Raw genomic sequence first — 24943 nt, 5'->3', positions numbered from 1 at the left:
ATTATGGGACAGAAAGCATGACTAATCGTGAACGAAGGTGAACATTTAGCTTCTAAACTTTTAAGAGTCAGAAGTAATAAAAATTCAAGGGCCACTTAATTATCCCTACTTTGATGAATGCGAAAGCAATGCGACCACCGCGCGATGCTTGGACATTAAGCCACAACACAAGGTCGTGGGCTCGACTGCCACCAAAGGTAGTGGGTTCGAGTGCATTAATTAACCATATCACAATTAATTATAAATTATATAGCTTGGACTTAATTTGCACCAAAGTTCGGGGGCTCGACTCGCAGCAAAGGTCGACGGTTCGCAGCCTTTTTGTACCATCGTGTGGTCACGCCGCCAATGCCGGATTTTCCGCCTCATGAGCCATTTGATGCTTTCGCAATAAAACGCGTGCGTCCCACAAAGGCCTGTTTACTAGACTTCCTGTGTGGGTTAGACTGACCATCTCTGACAACACCATGTTTAATCACTTGACAATTAAGTGAAGTTGGTACAAAGTAGCTAATGTGCATTCAGGAACGTTAGCAGGTGCCAAAAATGTGGATCTGATAGCAGCGATATGACGTGACCCTCTTGGGAAGAGCTGGGACGAATGCCATAGAACCGGAAGGCGTTCACGATGAAAAGATATATACTTTCTTTTGTTTCATATAAAAAGTGTGATAAAAGTCGTCTCGTATACCGTCTGGGCCAAATATCGAAGCAGTAGCCGTATGCCTCGTATCGTCGTGTAAAGGTCCTCGACTGAGGATGGCACACACAACAAGCAATGAAATTATTCAGGCAACATTCGATCGGTGAGCACTGCGCCACTAGTAGGTGCACATGCAGAGGAGAGTAAAGCAAGATATTTGCCCCACGAACTCGGAGAAAGATGTCACCAGCCCTCGCACTTCTCGTGCTAATGGAAATCGTCGCGTATGGCACTGTCTCACAGCCGGCTGCTTCCGAGCGATCAGCACGCACATGCCTAGGAGTCGAACGGTAGACAAATGGTAGGCCTCGAGCTGTAGCACGGCTCGATCTTCGCACGAGGCGACTGCCTCAAGAATCGAAGATACCGAGCACTAAATTGGTTCTCGTAAAACTGCATGACAAAGGAACGCGTGGTATTACACTACATTTCGCAATAAGAACACGTGAGAACGTGTCACTCAAGCGGTTTAGGAGGCGAGTCATAGGCATACGCTCCCCCCTTGCACCAGAAGGTCGCGCCACCTGTGCAGCTGTGCAGCTCTCACTTTGCTGGTGCTTTAGTGGCAAGTGCCGGCTGAAGCTATGTCAATGCACTGCACAGGTATGAAGAAAAGTGCCAGCAGTGTCAACTACAAGTAATCTGCTGCAAAGCAGGGCGATTATAAGCTTCCCAGAGGAAAAATAATTCGGACGTGCTTAAAACTCATGTGCAAACCCTTTTACAGCGGGCCGCACTGCACATTATACGACACCGGTGTTGAACTACAACGCAGAAAACGAATGAAAAAGGCTCAAGCGAGGAGCAGTTGCATGTCAAAATGGCCCAACGGTTGTGCATTCACACGCCCCATATCCCACCGCGTTATTCTCCGGTCAAAATACATTTGGGCAGAGATCAGATCAGGCGGAAACCTCTGTTATATTAAACGTTTCGAAGTTTCAGCCAGCAGGAATGTAGAAGCGGTCAATACTACTATTCCAAACCCGGCACACCTACGTAGCAGTAAGCACGTTACTACTTAACTGAATCCATGTGTAGCCGGGTCTGTTCATTTCTCAATGCAGGTGGACCAGTCTAAGGACACTATTTGTGACATGAAGTAACAACAACAACAACAACAGAAGGAGGTGGAGTAGGGGGGAAAGAAGGAAGGTTAGGTAGGAAGGTCAACCAGACGCACGTCCGGTTTGCTACCCTAAACGGGGGAAGTGTTTAAGGGAAGAAAAGAAAGGAGAAGGAGGGAAGAAGGTACCATCAGCGTGAATACGTGCGGTTGTCCACAACTTCGTGCCTATAATGGGTCACTGAGGCCAGTCGATTTCATGAAACGTAGCAGTGCCCGCGTCGCCTTGTGAGGCTGCGACGCGTGGGGCCATGGTCCCAGGATCTTAGTCTTTGAAAGTGGTCTGTTATCTAATAGGTTTAATACCTTCCGAAGAATATCACGTTCGATCTCATAGGGATTACAAAAACGCAACACGTGCTCGATCATCTCTTCACATTTGCACGAGCCACAAACCGGTGTGTCGGTCATTCCAATAAGGAATTAGTAGGCTTTCGTAAAAGCCACCCACAACCAGAGGCGACACAGTAAAGTTGCATCACGGCGGGAGAAGTTCGATAGAATCTGCAGCTTCAGTGTAGGATCCAGCCGGTGGAGCTAGCAGTTCGTGGTGTTCCACAAAGTTTCAGTCTTGGTTTGAGCAAGTAAACGACCCCTAGCAGCGTCTGTCCTTGATAAGAATATCGGAAGTGTGAGGGTTTCTTTATGGACTGCGGCACCATCGGCAAGGTCATTTCCGACGATGCCACAGTGCCCCGGAAACCATTGGAAGATTACGTCATGTCCGTTTATGAGGGCTTGATGGAGAACCTCTCTGGTCTCAAACACCAGTTGTTCATGGGTTATGCGTCGTAAGGCTGATGCAGACTCTGAAGGGCTGCCTTGGAGTCACAAAAAACGACCCATTTCATAGGTTTGGCTTGTGCTATGTAAGTAACAGTGGCACGTAGAGTGGCAAGTTCTGTTGCCATAGAGGGCGTTATACTGGACACTTTGAACGTAAATGTGACTTGTAAGGCCGGGATGATAACAGCGCCTGTGGAGCTAGTGGGTGAGACAGATCCATCGGTGTAACTGTGCGTTCTTTGCTCATATGCCTCGTTCAGTAATGACAGTGTGAACGACGGGTCTTCTTCGTAATTCCCGGAATCGTGGGGCGTACTTGTGGCTGTCGTAGGCACCAGAGGGGTAACAGCGGGCTTGCTGCTTGATAAAGCCCGACAGAAGGTAGCTTTGATGTGTCGCAGCAAGTTTCGAAAATGTGGCTTGAGGTCTTTGCACTGGCAAAGCAGCCAGTATAGTGACTGGGTAATGTGTGCTCTAATGTTGCCAATCATTATATGTTGGAACCAAGTAGTCTCTAGCAATCATGATTGTTGCCTGAGTTCAGGTGCATTGTGATAGTCCAAGACATGACCGTAGAGCCTGGCCTTTCAAACTTTCGAGGATCCGAATGTTTCTTTTACATGTGTTCGCCAAAACCAACAAGGTGTACCATAAAAAAACCCAAATTAGTGATCTGTACAGCTGCATGCAGCATGGACCGTACCGACGTGCCCCAGGTTTTGCCGAACAGGAACCTCATTATATGGACAATCGAAATTAGTCTCCGCTTCAAATGGATGCAGTGGGGGCTCCATGAAAGGTCCCTGTCAATAATCCCGTATAAGAAGCGGTGACACTTCTGGTGTTTGATACCATGGCCATTGAGAGAAGCAGCTGTACGGTGCCATGAGTTTCGCGCAAACGCGATTAACGTGCATTTTTTGGTGGGCACACTAAGGCCTTGTTTGCGGAGATACGAACAAGATCGGGTGGCTGCCCGCTGAATTCTTGCGTGCACTTGAAGGCGAGTCACCGCAGAAGACCAACGACAAATACCATCAGCATACATTGATAGGTGAATTGTCTTCGGTAATATTTCAGCAAGGCCAACCATAATTAGGTTAAAGAGAATAAGGCTCGATACCCCGCCCTGTGGGGCGCCACGGTGACAACAAAAAACAAAATGACAAAAAGATGGCTAGCTATGACTATGAGACAGTGTTTTTATTCAACACCACGAAACTGTAGAAAACAAATACAAACGATACAAAATTGATAAATTGAACACTGTGTACGTACCGACCACACGCAAACCATGGTGGGACATGAGTGCACCGCACGTTCCGATACGATTTACGCCCAGTGAAGCCAGCGGAAAGAGGGAGTGGGGTTCTTCAGACATATATGACACCCCCCCCCCCCTGCCACCTGGCACCTGGCACCTGGGGCGCACGGCCCCTCGGTACCCCCCGCCCCCGTTACTACGCCACTGAGAGGAAGTGTGCTCCGCCGGAGCACACTTCCATTTCCACAGCCTTAACACGTCTCTTTTTGAAGCAAAATCAACCGCTAACACGTGGACTTCTTTTCTAAAAGGTCAATGTGCTTTTCGCCGATAAGCTTATATAATAAAAGACAACGTTCCTTCTCAGCATAAAAGAAAGCAATTAAATTGCAAACAGAAAACCTATCACAGCAAATTTGAGCGTCGTGAACTGCAAGACAATTGCGTCCCCCCTTCATTCCTGCAAGGAAACGTCAATTTGAGCACAAGCATATTATAGGTATTCATAGGTACTCAAGCATAGGTACTCATAGGTACTCAAGCATATTGTATGGCGGTATTCCAAAAATGTTAAACGTCGAGAGAAAGAAAACATGGTATGGCGAAATGAGAAAATGATGAGAGGACATCCCGTTAGAGAATAAGTACTTGGCCCTGAGGAGGCACACGCAGCTTTTTGACAGAAAGACTATTACTGTGATCTGAAAATTCGCCATCTCAGATGAGACGAAAGATATGTTTTGCCGTTGACCGGGCCTATTATGTATAAACGTCTGCACTTACCCGAAGACCAATCAGAAGCGCAGCTTGGCTGATTGAGTTGACCAGTCTAGTATCGCACTGCTAGGTGGTGCTCCAGTCGATTGTCGATCAGTCTGATCAACTCTTTTTTCTATTATCCAAGCTTCTTGTGCCAGCGTACCCTTTTGAAAGATGTGTCACGTTGATCACATGCTGCATATCTTGTCAGACTGATCATGTCATACGGCTCATCCGACTGTTTCCGAAGAACAACATGGACGCCCTCAAAATCGTCGCTAGCCCTTCAGTTGAATGGACCTTATGATGAGCTTGGCAATGCCGCAAAGTCTTCAGACGACGACCCTGCCACGGCCGCATGCAGTCGTTGGGTGGTCTTCCTTCGCTGACGCGAGAGGCGTGTTCGAATGATGATTAAGAGTATCCCAGCTCATTCGAAGCAAACTCTGTCACTAGACTCTTCAACACGAGCTGTGTTACAGCCCCTGGACGCGACGCCACAACCACCGCTACGCACGAGCGCGTCCTGAGACAGTCCACATTTGCACTGTCATGGCCCCAGCCTATACAGCGAGCTTAAAATGCGTCCATTAATTAGCCGAGTAGGCTGGAACAGTCGAACCGGGGCGTCTGGCCGTCCTTGAAGGCAACGCGGCTCTCTAAACTGCACCGGAAACACAAAACGCCACACATGAAGTGGGGCATCTGCTTTGACATTTCGATGCGAGTTACCACCACCCTGTTTCTTATATGAGAGCTGTTCTGATAGAGACTCCCAAATCAACAGCACCTTCCTGATAAAAGGAAATTGCTACACACAGCACTGCCTCCCACGATCAGTGAAGCACGGAAGCTCAGCGCCGCGGGAACCGTCGGACTTTCAAGCTGGACAACAAAGACTTGCTCACCATTGCCAAGAATGACTTCTCGAGAAGCAACGTTTTCAGCTGTGCTATAGATGTCCGAATGACCGCGATAGGCTTCGTACAACCCTGGTGCTGAAAGCTCGGGAATCCACGACGTCCTCGACGGCATCAATGACATCGTCGGCAGTAGCCTCTTCACGCACAATGAACAGGAAACATTGCTGCTTGATTGGTGTGGCTCGATCGTCGGTTCTTGAAAAGGCGAAATCTCCATCCACTGCTATCACACCGCGACATCCTTGGGCTGCCGAGCAAGGATTTACGAGCCTTCTTGGCGAGTGGTTCAGTATAAGACGTCGCCAAACTGAAAGCAACACGAGTAGATGTAGATGTAGAAGCTAGACGTTAGTGGCACATACCCACTCTGGAGGATTGGCCAAGAACCGGGTATAGTTCAATATAAATCAAGATAAAGGAAAAAAATGAAACAAAGCTGGTCGCATCAACTTTGTCTTCCACAAAACCATAATGTACCATTTTGAATACTTAAATTGAATTCATTACACTTACAACGGTGAAATTCGCTGTAAAATTTTGATCAGGCTATTTTTAAAAGGGCCCCACCATGTTGTTCAGGTCGTCATAAACGGGAAGTACTCGTGGAAGACACCCTCAATGTATTAGGCTGAGTAGGTGTTCTAGTTGGGTGAGGGAGTGCATCTTTTACATTTAACGTTTAATGTGCATGACGCCAACGAATACACCACAAATACATAACGCCTGACTTCCACAGATGACCCACTGCAAGCAGGTAGCGAGTCGGGAAGATGCATCGATGATTTTCCCGGCGCACAAGACGCTCTTGAAGCGGTGCAGTACCATCTAGCGCCATGAGTAGCAGCCCTAGAAAGGCTGCGAAATTAAGTATAGGAGGCCACAGGTTAAATGCTCGGTTGATGTAACATGCAAATTGGTTGGAACCTGTGGCAACAATTTACGTTGCACAGGTGGGGCAAGTGCATGCGGGAACATGAGCTTAGTGCAGGTGTCACTGCTTGCGAATGCGAGCCACGACTTGACGGCTTGCAGATTTTAGGCAGCAACAGAAGAAGAGAGAGAGATTGTGAAGAGGAAGAGGCGCTATTTTTTGCAACTACAGCACATGGAGTTTTAGAAGGCAATTTTCTTAAACATAAAGGGAACACGCGCGTTAGTGACATATCATTTTCATTATACGGGGTGATCATATTTAAGTCTTGCAGAATTTTTGAGAAATCGCCTGACAGATAGCAGAATCCTATTCCTTGAGCTTGTTTATTCAAAGAAACGCACATATTACTGGTGCTAAAAATTGAAACACACGTTCAACTAATTAACAAGATATCACTAATCAAAATCCTAATTAATTAATGACACATATTGCAATTTAGAAATTGTAGCCGGTGAGTTTGCAAGGCGTAACCACTTAGAATCAATTTTCAGGACGACGCCAGCTTCGAGATTTTCATCGCCGAAATGTATGACTAAACACATGGGTGTTTCAGTTACTTTTGTGCTTCAATGCATAAAAATGAATTTCATTAAGCAAGTGTGTGGAACAATGCATTTTCACCGCGAGTTCGATAGCGCATATCTCGGAACACATGCCATCCTCAAAATCTGTTCCAAGTACATGTGCCTTGCGAACTCACCAGTTATAATTCGTAGGCTGCAAAACGTGCCGTAAATTATTTACCAGGAAGTTAATTAGTACACTTTTGTCAATTGGTTGATTATATGTTTTGATTTCTTGTACAAGTAATCCAACTCAATACTCCAACTCAAGGACGAGAATTATGCTGTCTGTCACAGGCAATTTTAGAGCGAAGTTGGATGCCTTTACACCCCAATGCATTTGTTGTGTCCGTGGACAAAAATATGGGTCGATCCCGGAGGTAGACAAATAAGGGCCCGACCCGTGGCAGACGTGAAACAGGCTTCAAGTACTTAGCAAATAATAATAATAATAATAATAATAATAATAATAATACCTGAGGATGTAGCGTGTAGTCGGGTGAGGCATGGCGCGTGCATTGCCAAGAACCTTCATTGGGCTCCAGCCTACGACATCAGCTGGTTTGCGCCACACCTTTCATTCATGGGCGCTATGCTTCGAGCATAGCTTTCACCGCCAGCGTTTCTAGGTAAACATTAGGGTTTCATAAGCTGCAGTTGCTGGGAACTCTTAAAGGCGAAGCTTAAGCATCCTCCAAATTTTTCGGATGAGTGGCGTTTGCTGCGAAATACAGATGTTGCGTCGTGGTGTTATAAATCAGTCTATAGAAAACAAACGATTTGTCATATTACAAAGTTCAAAACTTCTTAACTCCTTCGGTTAACCTTTGTCATTGTTTCTGTGGCCTTTCATCTTGTCTTTGCATTCCTCATTCCTTCTTTCTATCTTCAATTTCTATCCCCTCCTTCCTAAAAAGTAGGCAGGCATGCCCATTTGGATGGCAGTTTCCAGCCTGCTTCTTCCTTTATATTCCTCTCTCTCCATTGTATTTGTTTTCAAATCGATTAACAATAATTCGTCTTTATAAATGACTGTGGACACACATATGGAAAAAAATAGTGCTGGGTTCTTCATTGACGCTGCAGCTCCCCTTCCCGGTATTAAAAGTCGTACTGACAAGCCGCTGAGGTCAGCCCCCAACATTGAATCCGTGCAGCTGTCATTTGAGTAATTGGTCTGTCTGGACGTAACAAATCAGACAGAGGCATGTGATCGATCATCAGAGTGGTTCTGTTGCCGCACAGATAATCCCAAAACGTTGTGACGCCGAAAACTAGCGCCAATGCCTCCTCCTATAGTTGCGAATAATTGCGTTCTTGTGGCGTCAGCGTTCTTGAGCGATTAGTTATGGCATGACCTACTCCGCTGATGTGGCGAAGCAGAAATGCGCCTAGTCCCTTTGCAGACGCGCCGCACTCTAGACACAAGCGTTTCTGGGGTCGTAATGGGCGAAAACGTTGGCCAAGCACAGGGGGCGCTTTGTTTTCTCAAATTCCGTCCCCTGTGCGGAACCACAAGCCCCATAACGCTCCTTAGACGGCAGAAGGTGCAGTGGAGCCAAAGTCGAGAACACGTTCGGCAGAAATTTTGAGTAATACGTGACCGCTCCTAAGGATGATTTCAGCTGGCTTACCGGTGTCGATGCTGCTAGCACTTCCTCCAAATTATTGCAGTTGTTGCCTCAAAGCACGGCTCGTACACACGATGGGCGTTGGCCACACTAGACGGATTGAAAAGCACACCCAACAAAATACCATAAGGAGTAAGAGGCAAACATTCGAAACAAAGCCACTAGAGGATAAAACAAACTTTGAGGCGGCCTATTCATAAACTTAGAAAAATCCTGAAGAGGGTGAAGACCTCTTGTTCTTGTCTCCAAACACTGGCTCAAACCCACCACGTGGGGGGCGCCAAGAAGCAGGCCTCTCGCATCAATTCGGTGTCTCCCCAAAAATGACGCTTCTTTTTCATGGAACCGGCACTTCTCCCGGTATTGCTTGAGACCATTGTGCCATAGTGGGTCGAACACTTGCCGCTGGTCCATGGTGTAGTGCAATTTTTATGCTACTATAATATCGTCCCGGTACGCTTTCATCCCTAGGCCTTGAAGCACAGCCTCCACACGATTCTGCAACAGCACTGGGGCCGAATTAATGCCGAACGCTAAATGGTTGTAGCAAAGGAGGCGCTTGCGCGTGTTCAGCGCAGCTATATTGTAGGATTCTTCATCAAGGGGAAGCTGGTTGTATGCGTTGCGCAAGTCGAGCGAGCTAAACACTTCGCCTATGGACAGTGCTCCAGATATGTCCTCGATTTTTGGTAGAGGCTACAACTTTACTTGTGTCGTTGGATTAACAGTTAGTTTAAAATCCCCACAAAACCATATGTCCCCGTTCTTCTTGGCTACCGGCACTGTTGGCGTTGCCCATTCAGCCAGGCTGACAGGTGACAGCGCTCCATCGCCTACGAGTCGGTCGATTTCGGTGGACACTTGTGCTCTCATGGCATACGGTACTGTTCGAGCCTTACAAAATCGGGGCTGAACTTCTTACTTAAGGCATCGTTTCAGTGGTAGCCCCTCGCAGAACCCGAGCTTCTCCAAAGGTCCGGATATTTATCGTGCAATGCGTCTACCTGGATATCCTCGTGGAATACATTTACGGACGAAGACGGTCTTCCCACCAAAAGGGACATGCCTGCTTTGTGAAATACCCCCCGTGATGGCTTATATAGCGGTTATGGCGTTGCCTTCCTATATAAGCATGAGGTCTTGGAATCAAATCCTGGCTGCTACGGCCGCATTTTGATGGGGCGAAATGCAAAAACGTCCGTGCCCCATGCACTTGGGGCCCGTGAAAGAGTCCCAGGTGGTCAAAATTAATCCGGCGTCCTCTACTACGGCCCGCCTTATGACCACGTCTTGGTTTTTGCACGTAAAACGTCAGAATTCAATTCAATTGCATTGTGAAATGCCTCTATCGTATTTCTTCCGCCAAGCAGAGGCCCTTGACAGTCTACCACCTACCAACGACCGTCTCACTATCGCTGATTCAAAGTACACTTTCATACTAGTTCGCCAAAGAGCGGCAACGACCACTGGAAGCAGGAAAAATGTAGTGGGTTTTCCTGTAAAGTAGGCTACTGCCTTTGGTACTGCTTGTACAGCCTCTTGGGAATTACACTAATCGGTAATCCTGTATCGACAATCATTTGCACCTCGTGATTCAATTAGCTGCACCGTGTCCCTGTTGGCAGAGCTGTGCGAGACGAGGGCGTACAACATTTATTCTCTGCTTTCGCATTCCGTTTGCCTTGGCAGCAAAAGCTGCCGCCACTCTGGAGTGGCCTCCGTTGCAAGCTCTGGCAATAAATGCCCTCTTTTGCCACATTGGTGGCAGATGGAATTGCGACGTCCATACGATGTCATTTCGTGAGTGTCATTGTGTCTGTTGTACAGAAGACAGGTTGGGCGGGTCGTAGCTCTTCCTTAAAGGTCTCCCTTGCTGCTGTACAGCGTTGATGCCACCGCGCTCGGTCAGTGCGTAAGACCCGCGCATGCTACGAGCGTCTTCATTCACTCAGAAGCTAGGGCGAACTCTTCGGCTTCTTCCCGGGTCAACTTCTTACGGGCCAGTAAACAATCGCGAGTTTCTTCGTTCCAGATTCCGCAAACGATGCTGTCCAGCGTCGTTCATAAGCTGCAATATTCGGCAAGCCTTCTGAGGTCAGTGATATAGTCCCCATGCTTCCTTGGTCTGCGTATAAAAAATTCACCACCGGTTACAATATTCCCTAACGTGAAATTTGAGCGTAGCTGTATACTTGTTTTCATTTCGCGAGATATTAGCTGGTGCGGACAATCTGTCTCATGCGGGACGTTGCAAACGGTGCGATGTGTGGCGCGACTGCCTCGCTAATCGGGAGATCGCGAGAGGCGGCGCGTGGGTGACGCGTGGGCGCTATTAACAGCAGCCACCGCAGACAGACCTCCGCTCATGCAGCTCTTTTGATTCCATACAGACGACGCGCACTACTCTGGTGCCACCTCGTAACCATCGTCGCCGCCAAGTCCGTCTTGCGCGGCACTACGTTTTTACAGTGGAGCTGTTAGAACCTCGCTGGGTTTTTCTTGACGTCCGCAGCTTCGCCGAGCTGTGGGGAGAGAGAACCCAAAGAGAGTGAAAGCAGAGTATAAAAATAGCACCGTGCAGCATAGCGACGCGGGGAGCTAGGGCGGAGCCTAGCGGGGGAGAAGGAGCGGCGCGGCGGGGACGCAGGCGGTATGAGGTCGTTGCTCTCCGATAAAAACCCGCCCGCTCGCTTCGGCGGTCCTCTTTCTCGCAGCGGAAGAAATTGGAACTACTTTACTGGCCTTCCCCCAGCTCCGCCGGTCTCTACTGTTTGCGATAGCAAAGCCACACATAACTTTTTTCCCGCGCTTTCACTATACCCTCCTCTTCCGCTTTGCGCCGCATGATTCCACTCCACCCTCCTCCTGCGCTTTCCGCGTCGCGCTCTCTTCGCTATCGACATCTTTCATTTGCCGCTGCGGTCCGCATTCGCTTTAATGTTTCGTTGTCTCCGTTCGCTCGGTTACTAAGGGCAACACCGACGCTCGCCGCAGGAACGGGCGCCTAAGCGCTTCGCTGTAAATACAAATAGATCGCTGCTATTTCGTTGGTCTGAGGGTTGTAGTGCTCCTCCAGGCATTTCACAACGTTGTTATCCGTCAGAGTGTTGATGGGGACTGCCGGTTGGGGCCGTGTGACACTGTCGCTCAAGGAAAAAACCAGCAGGGCACGATGTTTTCCCCTGTCTGTAAACTGGTTGCCTTCAAGATACGCTTATAGCCGAACTCGATACGTGCTCCTGGTGCTCACGGCGTCGTCAAAGGCATAGATTCGAGATACCATCTTTCCGGTCTCAAAATTGAACTGCGCCCAACCGGAATCCCGTCCTCATCGGCACTGTAGCAGCTCAAAGATGCGTGCACAGTAGAACACTCGATTATCGGGAACAAGAAAGAACGTTTATTGGAATACTGTCTTGACATCTTACATACGCTGGCCATGAGGGCGGCGCATGCCCCGTTATGAAGCTTGCAGCCACGTGACATAGTTTTAGTGTTCACCGCGCGTGCATCTGCCGATCTGCGATACAGCACCCATCATGAAAAGTGCTTGTGGCGCCAAATGGTTGAAATGTGGCGTACGGTACTTCTGTGGCTCTGCAGATGCACAGGTACCACTTGTCTCCAGAGCTAACTTAAAACCATGAACCTTGACAGACACTTCTGCATACCTTTATTGGGTGGAGAAGGACGTGCATGATTGACAGAGGGAGCCCGTGAGATAATGAAGGTGACTCCCTCACATATGGTGCGTGCCCACGAGGGCGACTGAACACACATGCAAAAATGAAATTAATAGCAACAATAATATAGTAATAGAATAACTGATCTTTTCTGCCTTCTCCTTGGGCTAGTAGCAATTAGCGATCGTCTCGTGAAATTTTTCGTCCCAAAGTTGTATACCCTAGAAGGGGAAGGGGGAAGTGGAGGGTATTCTTTAAGTACGAAACTAGTGGACTGTCCACTTCCGCTGCTGCCGATGTGCTAAATGGATGGATGTATGGATGCTATGAGTGTCCCCTTTGGAACGGGGTGGTGGGTGGCGGCACCAAGCTCTTGTTAATTTATCGCCTAATGTCCTATCTATGTTAAAAAAGAAAAAGAAACGAAAAAATAGCCCACGAAGAATTTCCATAACCAAACTTTCTGAACCACTATTGGGAACTCTGTTTTTGGACGCTTCCGTTCTTTGTCGTTTCCCTACCTTTAAAAGGCAGGCGCCCCCAGCCTGCCTCCTCTTCACTGGTACAGCTCCAGCCAATCAGCGGCGGCCGTAATGGACTACAATTGGTGTGCACTTACAAAATGCATGCTGCGTTGTGTGCTAGCAAGTCGCACCCGCGTATTCTTAGTATGCCGCCAGAGGAGTTCGGATGCAACACTAAACTTTGCAATCACTGTCAGTGGCAAATGCCATTTTCTTTCTTTCTTTCTTCCTTTCTTTCTCTCTTTCTTTCTTTCTTTCTTTCTTTCTTTCTTTCTTTCTTTCTTTCTTTTTCGTACTTCGCTTCATCGGAATGCAGCCGTTGTATTGATGAACTGATCTCGCGGCTTCAAGATCGATAGGAGAACACACTAACCGCTGAGCCACCCAGGCTTTTGTGTTGGGAGCTCTCAATTTATTTCACTTGCCTACGAGGAATACTTGACTACTAAGACTTCAGACAGCCTGTATGGGTTGAGCCCTCGTTTGGAAGGTAGCGCGTAGTCGTAAATGAATGAATGAATGAATGAATGAATGAATGAACCCAGTTGAAAAACACAACAGGAAATTTTAAGAGTCTGTCGTATTTTGGGACGTTGTTTCTGTAGTTCTGTTGCCTGTAGTTCTGTTGCCTGTAGTTCTGTTGCCTGTAGTTCTGTTGCCTGTAGTTCTGTTGCCTGTAGTTCTGTTGCCTGTAGTTCTGTTGTCTGTAGTTCTGTTGTCTGTAGTGTGACGTCCTGTAGTAGAAAGTTGTGTAGTTCTTGATAAATATTTAATTAAAAATTGACAGAGACGTCCGTAAGGTTATGTAAATTTGTTAGTACAAAAAAGAAAAACATAAAAGTAAAAAAATTTTTTAAAAAAACGTCTTCGCCTAGGATTCGAACATGCGACCTCACGATTCCGAGCCCGGCATCTTACCACTGCACCACCTTTTTTTTTTCTCTGAGCCTTTTTTTTATTTCTTTTTTTTTCCATAGCAGGTACCATGCACGGAAGCGTTCTTTCTTCACAGCTTTTCTAATACACACACACACACACATACACTGCGAATTGCACATCTATATGAGTATTCATCTTTGCTGCAGGCGCTTCTGCCACACCTGCCATCGCTTGCTAAACTCATCTTCGCCGCCCAGCAGCGAACTTGTATACGCAAAAGCATCACAAAAGTGCGTCCACGCAGGTTTTGCGTTTTCTAGTGCTAGGACGTAATCAGTTCGGGATCTCCAAATTGCATACAAACCTAGCAATAACAGGGTTTCAGCACTGTTATTTTTGTCATCTTCCAGTGTCAGATATTTAACGTTATCCCAATTTGGGTATATCTGCACGTCAAACACAATTCGTATGTTGTGCGAAAATAGTACTGCATTTGTACAAAACAAAAATACGTGCTGCAACGATTCTGGATAGGGACAGAGAGGGCCGTCCGTTGACCACGGCACGAAGAAACCCTTGTTACGTAGCCATGTTTTTACAGGTAGAACTTCGACATGTAACCTAACAAAGAAATCCTTAATCGCTGTTTTTACAGGATATTTTGGCAGACGCTTGAAAACGTCAGACTCCAGCTGGCTTCCAACTCGAGACCGATATAGGGGTGGTGGGAATAGCATATCTATAGTGTTCCAGTACAGACTCTTCCGTTTTACATTTTTTAGATACTCTTGAGAAAAACGCTGCTCGAAGAAGCGAGCTGCCTGCTCCACCTCCCTGTAGAATTTTAGGGTGCGGGCTCGTGGGACTCCTTGGGCACCTTCGATCCACTCGCTTAAGTACCCCCCTCCTAATTGTTTGAAAGAATGACGTATAATATGATGAGTTTGGTTTTTGAAAAAAAGGTACCTGTGAACTTTGAGTTTTATCTCTACGTTTACCAGCCCTAGGCCTCCTTTTGCCTTACTTAAGAATAAGTTACTGCGCCTCATGCGCTCAAACCGCGACTCCCAAATATATGTTGCGCAAAATCTATGCACTCGATTCACCTGAGCCGGCAAACAGGGCATCACCTGCGCTGAGTACCATATAGCTGGAAAGAACACAGTGTTACACACAAAAGCTCTGTTCATAAGCGGGACCGTTCTCCCATGCCACTGTTGCACTTTTGCCGCGAGGGTACCACTTCGAATTGCATTTTGTCCATTCTGTAGGTTGGCAGTATTAAAACACACACCGAGGTAGCTGATGATTTCAGACGTCCACTTCACCTCTAGGAAGGTGGTTGGTTTTAAGTCCCAGGCACCTAGCCATGCACCCGCGCACTTTTCTCGATTCACTTTAGCACCAGAAACTTTACAAAAGTCCATGACATGCTGCACACCTTGGCGGATTTCCTCTCTGGAGGCACCCACAAGCGTAAGGTCGTCGGCGTAGGCGAGGACTTTCAGAGAAGTATCTGCGAAACTGAAGCCTGTTATGTTGCTGTCGTTCAGAATTGTTCGGCACAAGGGTTCTAAGTACAGAGCAAAAAGAACTGGTGACATGGGGCATCCTTGCCTAACGGATCTGTTGAGCTGTATGGTGGGAGTTGTTTGTCCGTTGATTACCAGTCGCGTCGTCACTTGTCTGTCATGCTTTTCGAGTGTACGTTTTGGCCATGTGAACAGTACGACGTGCCGATGCGCTGATGTTTCCATTTGCATTTTGAGAGCCAAGATCCGCTATCACTCCACCGCGTCAAGTGCCGCATCTCTAGGAGAGCAAGAGTGTTCGTACCATCGACAGGTACATCTTGCAGTGCTAGAACATCGATTTTGATGTACGATATCCTTATTAAATAAGAAATTCAGAAATAGACAACGTTGACTTTTAGGGTTATTACTGCTAGTTTCGACAGTTGTCTCTCGTTCTTTACACTTTTGAGCGCGCATATAATTCGTGTGTTCAATGCAAAATAGCTACATGAACATTCGTGGATGAGAGTTCTTTCTGACAGCATACTGGCTTCTCACGGCAGCACTGTACCAGATTAATGAGACCCGAGCGAGACAGCTTTTAGACAACCCAAATCTTCTTTTCCGCTTCGCATAAGCTTGTGAAATATTCCTGGGAATTTAACTAATGTGTCAGTGTAACAGCACATGTAAGTCCACAGGCCTGTGTGCCACATCTTACCAAAAAAAAAACGGATACGCAGCCATTCCCGCAGATGGTATGATTTTGATCAGCGGCCGATTTTCAGGAGGCCGGTAGGGCGTTGCTGGTGCCGCGTCGTTACGGCACAATTATAACTATTCGCCACGTCGACTTTATTACCGGTGTCGGTGCCATCAGCATTGCCGGCTTCAGAGAAGCGCAATTGAATACCCGCGCAAGAGAAAAGTACAGTGTACACCACCGATGAGCAAACATACAATTTTAAAGGACCGCGACGGAAATCGCTTCTGTTGCGACTTCGGAACTCTTGGCCGTCGCGACCGAATGTTTCTGCTGCGACGTCAGAATTGGTGTCGTAACGTCGGAGTCGCTGTCAGAATATAAAGCTGTTGTTCCGACTTCAGAACTCTTGTTGTCGCGACAGAATGCTTCTGTTGCGAAATCAGAATTTCTGTCGTAATGTCAGAAATGTCTCCCAATTAAGAAATGTCAACAACTTCTGTCGTACAACAGAATTTCTGTAGTTGCGACAGGAAGTCCTTTTGTCTTTTTCAACCGGGCACTACAGAAGCTTGTCGCATCACACAATTTCAGTGCACTTCTGTTGTCATCATTGGGTACATGTTGCGGCGATAGGTTTCCGTTGTGGAACAGTTCTCTGTAGTACAACAGAAGTTTGTCCATTACTTCAGGAACACTTCTGTTATGACAACTGGGGGCCTGTTGCAATGATAGGCTTCTGTCGTACAACAACATTTTTCTGTAGTACAACAGAAGTTGGTCGCATTACTTCAGGAACACTTCTGTTGTGACAATTGGGGGCCTGTTGCCACAATAGGTTTCTGTAGTATTTCAACAGCTCTCTGTAGTACTACAGAAGTTTTTCGGGTTACTTCAGGAACATTTCTGTTGGGACAACAGGGTGCCTGTAGTGATGACAATTTTTTTCTGTAGTACTACAAAAATCTGTTGTAGAGCTTCAGCTTTCTGTTGTAACAACAGACATACGACAGACTGTACTTCTGTAGTAGCAACAACAAATGTCTGTTGTACATCAGAAAAGTCTGTCGCTCCATCAGGAATCTGTAGTTACTACAGAAAAATCCTGTTGTACAACAGAAATTTCTGTAGTACTACAAAAATCTGTTGTAAAGCTTCAGCTTTCTGTTGTAACAACAGACATACGACAGACTGTACTTCTGTAGTAGCAACAACAAATGTCTGTTGTACATCAGAAAAGTCTGTCGCTCCATCAGGAATCTGTAGTTACTACAGAAAAATCCTGTTGTACAACAGAAATTTTTGTAGTACTGAACACAACCTCTGTTGTCATTTTCAACTGGGAATGAATGAATTTTCCATTCAAGGGTGCCGACAATGCCGAGCAAAGAAGAGAAACTGATGTAGTCAATTTCATTAATCTTCGTTCACGTTGTGTGAACGCATTACAGGCATGTGTAACAGGCTGCGCAATTGTTAAGCATGCAACAAAAATATGAAATGCATTGCATCACTGTTTGTTCCTGGGCTATAATGTATCGCCAGGTATAGTTGACTCATACTTATCACCGTATGTTAGGACGCGAACCAAAGAATTATACGGCAAAGATGCGTCAAGGAAAACACGAAAGGACAAGCACACATCCACAAAACATGAATACTAAATAAGTGAGAAGTAATACTAAAGTGAGACGTAAATAATAAGTGAGACGCAATAATAAGGCCCGTCAACACGGAGGAAAAAAGAGAAATCAGCATGAGCTGCAGAGCTATAGAAGGAATAGATAAACAATACCGAAATAGCCGTACTTTTGGTACCCGTATACGTCATGGCTCACCAAACACGTAAGTCGACGTATTCAGCGATTTCCGTTAGCTGTAGATTCCGATTAAGAAAGGCTATGTTAAGAGAAGTAAGGTAAACAGAGCAGAAGAACATAGATCGCGCACAACAGGCAGAAATCACCTGCAGTTGTCACAGACTATCTTTTACCCACGTCCATTGGGCATTTCCTAATTAGTGTAGACGTCCATTAGGCGAAACCAAGAACGCGAAACGCCGCGCGCCGTTGCATTCAAGCATTGTTTTGACATCTGTGGAAGTATGGAACGCCGGCGCACGAGGCCTGTAGGTCGAATTTTTTTCGACGAAACAGACAGCGCGCTATAACACAGCTGTCACGGTGCTGGCGCGACTGCCTGTACGCTGAATGACGAATGACCGTCAAAAACGTTGACTCGGCGCAGCAGCGGCGTTGTAACGTGGTACCGGGATGCGTAACATTGATATTCACTCGTATTGCGACCCAAAACTCTCAGTGAACACTACGTGGTTCTCAGGCTTAAGCGGCTGTGGCGCGTATATGGAACCACTGGGCGACTTCAGTCTCGGAAACAATGGTGACCGGATTTTCTTATCCCAACTATGTGACTCGTAGTCCCGAACCTGTGCCGAGCAGGAATCCCTCCTAGGCCGACCCTTGGATCCGGGTGAGTGCGTGGTATCCGTGTGTTGTTCATAACCCTCTCCTCCCCACCTTCCCTTTCCTTATCGCGTTTGGAATCGGGGTTGTATTGTAGAAATTATTTTTTTTTGTCGCAATGAGGAGAAAGGCTGAGGCTGAAGAAAGCACTGCCGGCTTATGTCTCGCCTAGGAAGGATTTGCCGTGACGTGCGAAGCGACTAAGTGCGTCGGACAACGTTGGAATGTCGGTCACACGTCGCGGTTCAACGACGACCTTTTGTGCGTTGAAATTTCTCAGCGAACGGCTATAGTGCTTCTCCGACATCTATTTTAAAAGCGAAGCTGTCTTTGCCTATAACCTCGCCCCCCCCCCCCCCCCCTCCCACAGGGTTCGACGTCACTTCTGCTGGATTGGTCGATTCCTCGCTGGACATATTTGCGGATATATATATGTAAACGTTATGTATGCGCCCCAGACGCTCGCTCCAGCAAACGGGCTTCTATGGTCCCTGTATGCTGACTGAGAGTGTATTATAGCCAGTGAGGGCTGCTTCAATTCTGCGCAATCAAACAATAAATCACCGCATAAAACTTCTATACGTACAAAGTCGGCTAACGTGTTTCAGACGATGTAATAGCGATCGCTTGTTAAAACGAAGCTTTGCCAACTCTCCCTGACCATGGCAGCTACGCTGCCGAAGGGCTCACAACTTGTGTGGTGGTCAGTGGTCGAACGGGCATAGCATCGGGCTGCACTGCTGAGAAAATGGGGTTCGAAACCAAATGTCGGACTAATTTGGGTTACTGGGGATGTAAGTGGTCCCCGCCGGCAGCAGGCTGACGCCCGCTACCTAACGTAAAATTTAAAAAAAATTGAATTGCTTTCCCGATGCAGGACTGGAAACTCGGTCCCTCAGCGTAGCAGCACATTTCTCCATTATTTCCATCACGTTTACACACACACACGCACTCGCACACACGCACACGCACTCGCGCGTACACGAAAAGACACATTATTTACATCACGTTTAGACGCGCACACAAAAGAAAAACGCACACGTGCTACACAGTCCAATGAAAGTTCAAAAATCAAGCAAACACAAGTGTCCAGATGGCAAAGCCAATCAGGAACGCGACTAAAAATAATTTCATTTCGCTCTTCATTGCGATGTTGTTAGCTGGACACAAGAAAGTAGCCACTTCCAAACGAAATAAAAACAACTTGATGATTTTAACTGCTCAAATTTTAAATTTGCTGCATCGCTTTTGTGCGGGTAACCGTGCAAGGGCGATAAAGATAAGCTCGTCTGAAGCAACCTGACCATTCTAGTAACGCACTGTCACTCACAGTTGCTAGCTTGGTTTATTGAACTGATTAACTGTTTGCATTTTCCAGCGAAGAAATAAAAGATGGCTGTGGCTTAGCTAAGGTTAAGCCCAGGATGCGAAGCATACTAGCCTTTAACAAGCAACCTTGGACCTGGTCATGACCTGGGAGTACTTCTACTCGCTCGGAGCGGCGAAATGCAACCAAACTGGCCTCGATGAGAGCGCGCCGCTCTTTTATACAGCTGTTATGACGCCAGTGCCCTAGCGGGAGGAACGGGAGTTAGGCCGCAGCACCGGCTGTGCGACCGCAGGCGAGCGCAAGAGTTGAGCCCGGCTTGCAGCTGTTGTGACGTCAGTGCCCTAGCGGGAGGAGCGGGAGTTAGGCCGCAGTACCATCTGTGCGACCGCAGGCGAGCGCACGAGCTGAGACCCGGCTATGTAGCTACGCGGCCGCAAGCGAGCGCACCAGTTGAGCCTCCGCTTTTGCAGCTGTTATGACGTCATATGGTAGCTACGCGGCTCTACTGAGAGACTCCTAACAATGGGAATTTACAATAATTGGCAAGAGACAGCCGAAGCAGTTAAAACCGCCCAACAGGAAAGACTCAGCCAAACATATACAGGCAGAGGTATCCTGAACATGGTGGGGCTGCAGACAGATAGAGGCATGCAAAAGAAACGTGACATCCCAAGAGAAATCAGAGAACAGCTAAGGATAGACCCACTTCCCAAAAACATGCACCCCACCTTCAACAAAGAAAGGAGAGAAAAGAGAGCCGAAGCACTGGTCAGACGCTTCAGCGAAATAGATAGGGAGATAGTGGCGTACACGGGTGCGGCCAGCGGCAAACTGGGTGCGGCAGTAGCCTCAGTGGTAGATGGCCAAGGCGAAGCAGTCTCAGCAGCAACAATACGCAGCCGCAATCCGGAAGCAGCGGAAGAAGTAGCAATCGCGCTTGCCTGTGTCGGGACCAAGGCGAGCTACATAATAAGCGACAGCAAAACAGCCATCCACAATTACGGAAAAGGCAGAATCGCACCAGAAGCGATACGAATACTAACAGGAAAGAAAATTGACAGAAAAATCAGCCTCGTATGGGCACCAGCTCACACGTCGGTCCCAGGCAACGAGGCGGCACACTTCCTAGCCCGAGATCTCTACTTCCGGGTAGGAACAGAGCCGCCCGCTTGCAAGGAACTAGACGAGAGACTACAGACCTACACAGAAATAATTGAAAACTATAAGCTTCAGCGTAGAACTGTCCCCCCTCCGGACAAGGAGCTCGGAAATAGAGAGGCGAGAGCCTGGCGCAGACTGCAAGCAGGAAACTACATAAATCCAGTATGGGCGTCACACGTACTGAAAGACGAAGATATAGATAAATGTAAGAGATGCGGGGAGAGGGGGACCCTCGACCATATAATCTGGCAATGCGTAGACTCCCCAGGTGTCAAGGAAGGAATAAATAGTAGAGAAGCCTGGGACACCCTTCTGCAAAGCGCGGACCCCGCCATGCAGAGGAGAGCCATCCATCTGGCGGCAGAGGCCGCGAAGAGTCAACAACTCTTTGCCTGCATCTAGTCGCGAAGACCCCCACCCCTGTCCCTAGGCCTGCGCGCCAGGGACAGGGAGTAGGGGGTCTCCTTCTCTGGTGGAAATAAAAGTTTTTGGAACGGAACGGAACGCGGCTGCGCGCGGCGCAGAAAGGAAGAGCGTGGTTGTGCGGCTAGTATGCTTCGCATAATAAAGAAAAAAACGGAGATGTATGCGTAAATTTAGTGATATAGAGTGCTCATTAACTTGCTTCAAGTTCGTTGTACAGGAATATAGAACTTTTCTAAACTACTGCGAGATTCGCAGACAATGCTGCAGTAAAAAAATTACACACAGAATCTCCTGTGGAAGTTACCTAAACGATGCGTATGCATTTGGTACTAATCACCTGCTGTTTCATCATCGCATGCTGCTGTGTCTAGCATAATTGCAAGAAACACCGCGAAATGGTCGTGAAACCGAGAAGCGTGGTTGCAACACCGAAATGTTAACCAAGACAAGCTTGAGACGATGAAGAGGCGAGTAGTAGCAATATTTTTAGGCAATAACAACAACAATCACAATGTTAATTCACTGATGCCATATGATGGCGCCTATGAATGATGCCGCTGCTTCGCGGAAAATGAGCACTGGCCGACGCGTGTTTTAGCACGTGACGTAATTGAACAGACTCACGTTTGGCAGACCTCGTCCGTAGACATGGTCGATGACGCCGCATCCTCTCGATGCGAATCATTATCTACTATGATCAACCGTACTCCGGCGGCAGATGCGCATGGCGCGGTCGCGCGGTCCCTACCTTGAAGATGATCTGCGATGGGGACGGTGTGCGCTGAGTGATGATAGCTTCGTGTGCGCTGTGTTCTCGGCACTTGGTTCGCGTTGGAGCGAGAAGCCGCACTAAGGTCAATTCGCTCGCTGTTGGAGGCCCTATCTTGAATGTGATCGTTTTACGTGCCGGACGGAGAGGTTTCCTCGTTGGGTGGGCGGAACGCGCAACTGAAGCGCACACAAAAAGCCCTAAGAAAGTGATGAAACAGAGACCGTGGGGCTGTGTACCCCACCCCCCCCCCCCCGTCATATGGCAGTTCGCGCTTCTTCCAAGTAGAAAGATTCTGCGCATTTCGTGCAAAATATGTTGCGTGGGAGTGCGAAGACTTGCTCCCCCATTGAAACGTTACATGTGCTCCGACAGCAGGTGCGTCTCGTAACACCTATTCCGCGGCGATTATGAGGCGAACTTTTGCTTCTCAGCCGCCACTGCTGCCGCACACTGAACCAAAACAACGGAAACACAACCAAAGTGACTTCCTTAGGACTCCACTTGTAGCGCGGGAGCAGCTCGAACTGCTCTCGACTGCTCTCGACTGCTCAAGCGGCGAGGTCAAGTGCTCCTGTTTCCTCGTTGGGATGGAGCTAAGAGCACGTTCGGCACGCTTTTCAGTGCTCCTGTTCACCCAACGGAATGCGTCATCGAATGAAGAGAACATTTATTCGCAGGATAAGCTTAAGTAGGGAAGGGGAGGGCAACACATAAAGAGCAGGAGCAAACAAATAATAATAACAATAATAATAAACATCATAGCGAAAAGGAGGGAAGTATAAAAATATGTAAAGATGGCGGGATGGGAAAGAGGAGGGGAACCGGCCGTGCAGTATCAAATCATACACATTATTCCAGTCTCTTTTGTGAAACCGTAGAGCGCTAGGAGACGTTCGCAGGTCTCTAATGGCAGAGTTGTCGATTCAGCCACCTTCGGTATCCTGCCCGCGTACTTTTCGAGGTTGTATGAAATGCAGAACATTTGGCTCGATGCTTGTCAGACGAAAACCAGTAAGTACTATTAAAAATGTACCGTAGAAACGATTTACTATGATGATCCGAGCCCGGTTGGGCCTTAAAAGAAAAGCAAGAGAAAAAAACAACATCGAAGTTTCGCCAGAAAGGCGGAAGCATCGATTGCGATAGCAAAATAGCAGACAGTTATACGAAGTAAGGATAGTAGTTTTATCGACTGGCCGTATGAACTTGGAAACATTCGTTTATTAACTGGCCTAACCAGCACGGTTTCAGCGCGCACAGGCAAACATGAATACCTCCCACTCGATGACCGCGGACACTCGCTGTCAATACGCTAGCGTGAGCAAGCGCGGCAGCAGCCGCGAGCGAAGTGACCTTCGTGCTGAGCGTAGTTTCAACGCAAGCAGCGGCGAGAAAGCAGCACGCACAAAGGTATGAGCCGTCTACACATCGCTTTCAAGATATGGCGCGCCGCCGCGCAATGGACGCATTGCTTTGCTCGGACAAGTTTCTGTGGCTATGAAGGGAAAGCAACTGCGGCAAAGCGCGCATGCACAAGTGAGAGCGCTTGTGAAAATAGTCCCGCGTTTTAATCCACGGCGGCGTAGGCTGGGTACAGGCTGGCTGCCAGTACATAGACCGAACACACCACTGAGTGTAAAAGTTCACTTACATTTTGCAGCATTTCCCTTCCGCGTTTGGGGAAACGCGAAACCGTCGCAGGTGGAAGCTGTGTCGATTCAGCGTCTGCTCCGAGCAACCAAAAGCACAGGCAAAGGCTGCCCGGCTACTTGGCATGGTAACACATGTGCAGCACCCACGCGCCCTGTTAGATATGGGGCTGTTTTCTGCGCCTACTTCGAGTTCCCCAGACCACATCGAATCGCAGCACAACTAATTGAGAAGCGCAGAAACGCGGAAAGCACATTCCAAAGGAGCGCTCGAGCAAACAAGTTGAAGGCCACAAGTTCACGTGCAAACAAGTTCGTACGCCGCCGGTAGCTATTCACTGCTTGACTCTTCCAGAAAGCGAGGAGATAGCCCGGCACTGTTGGAAGTAAAGTGGGTCCCAAACCAAGACGGCGGTATTGTGCCGGGATGGCCTGACGGCGGTAATGCGCCGTGACAGCCGGACGGCTGTGATGCACCGGGAAGGCCTGGCAGCGTCGCACCGGTCGCCTTCGAAGAAGGCATTCGCCACCACAGCGGGGCCGTACCGCCGGGAGTAGGTGGGCCCTAGGACAATGGAGCCCAAGCGTCCCCCTTCTTCGCCTTTGAAGAAGGCATTTGCCACCACAGCGGGGCCGTACCGCCGGGAGTAGGTGGGCCCTCGGATAATGGAGCCCAAGCGTCCCCCTTCTTCGCCTTTGAAGAAGGCATTTGCCACCACAGCGGGGCCGTACCGCCGGGAGTAGGTGGGCCCTCGGACAATGGAGCCCAAGCGTCCCCCTTCTTCGCCTTTGAAGAAGGCATTTGCCACCACAGCGGGGCCGTACCGCCGGGAGTAGGTGGGCCCTAGGACAATGGAGCCCAAGCGTCCCCCTTCTTCGCCTTTGAAGAAGGCATTTGCCACCACAGCGGGGCCGTACCGCCGGGAGTAGGTGGGCCCTCGGACAATGGAGCCCAAGCGTCCCCCTTCTCCGCCTTTGAAGAACGCATTGCAAGTCAGCAAGGCAAGACCGCAGAGAGCCGCCAGGTGTGACACGGCCGCACGGGAGCCTACCATTGGCCGAAAATGGCGTCAGCTGAGCGGGCTCTCCCCTTGGCCGAACATGACGCGACTTCCAGTCCTCGAAGGGTT

At 48.3% G+C, this 24943-nt stretch overlaps 2 protein-coding genes across 2 annotated transcripts in view; one reads left to right on the top strand and one right to left on the bottom strand.

The window, feature by feature from the left end:
* The window catches only part of LOC135914886 (aromatic-L-amino-acid decarboxylase-like), a 168429-nt gene that overhangs the window by 33141 nt on the left and 110345 nt on the right, over positions 1 to 24943 (top strand). The window lies entirely within an intron of this gene.
* LOC135914867 (uncharacterized) lies at positions 13887 to 15449 on the bottom strand. Its single transcript, XM_065447786.2, has one exon. The coding sequence runs from the start codon at positions 15377 to 15379 to the stop codon at positions 13967 to 13969; it is 1413 nt and encodes a 470-aa protein (XP_065303858.1). The 5' UTR covers positions 15380 to 15449; the 3' UTR covers positions 13887 to 13966.

This window comes from Dermacentor albipictus, chromosome 2 (assembly GCF_038994185.2).
Source record: "Dermacentor albipictus isolate Rhodes 1998 colony chromosome 2, USDA_Dalb.pri_finalv2, whole genome shotgun sequence".
In the NCBI taxonomy this organism is placed as follows: domain Eukaryota; kingdom Metazoa; phylum Arthropoda; class Arachnida; order Ixodida; family Ixodidae; genus Dermacentor; species Dermacentor albipictus.
This window is presented reverse-complemented; position numbering and strand designations above follow the sequence as displayed.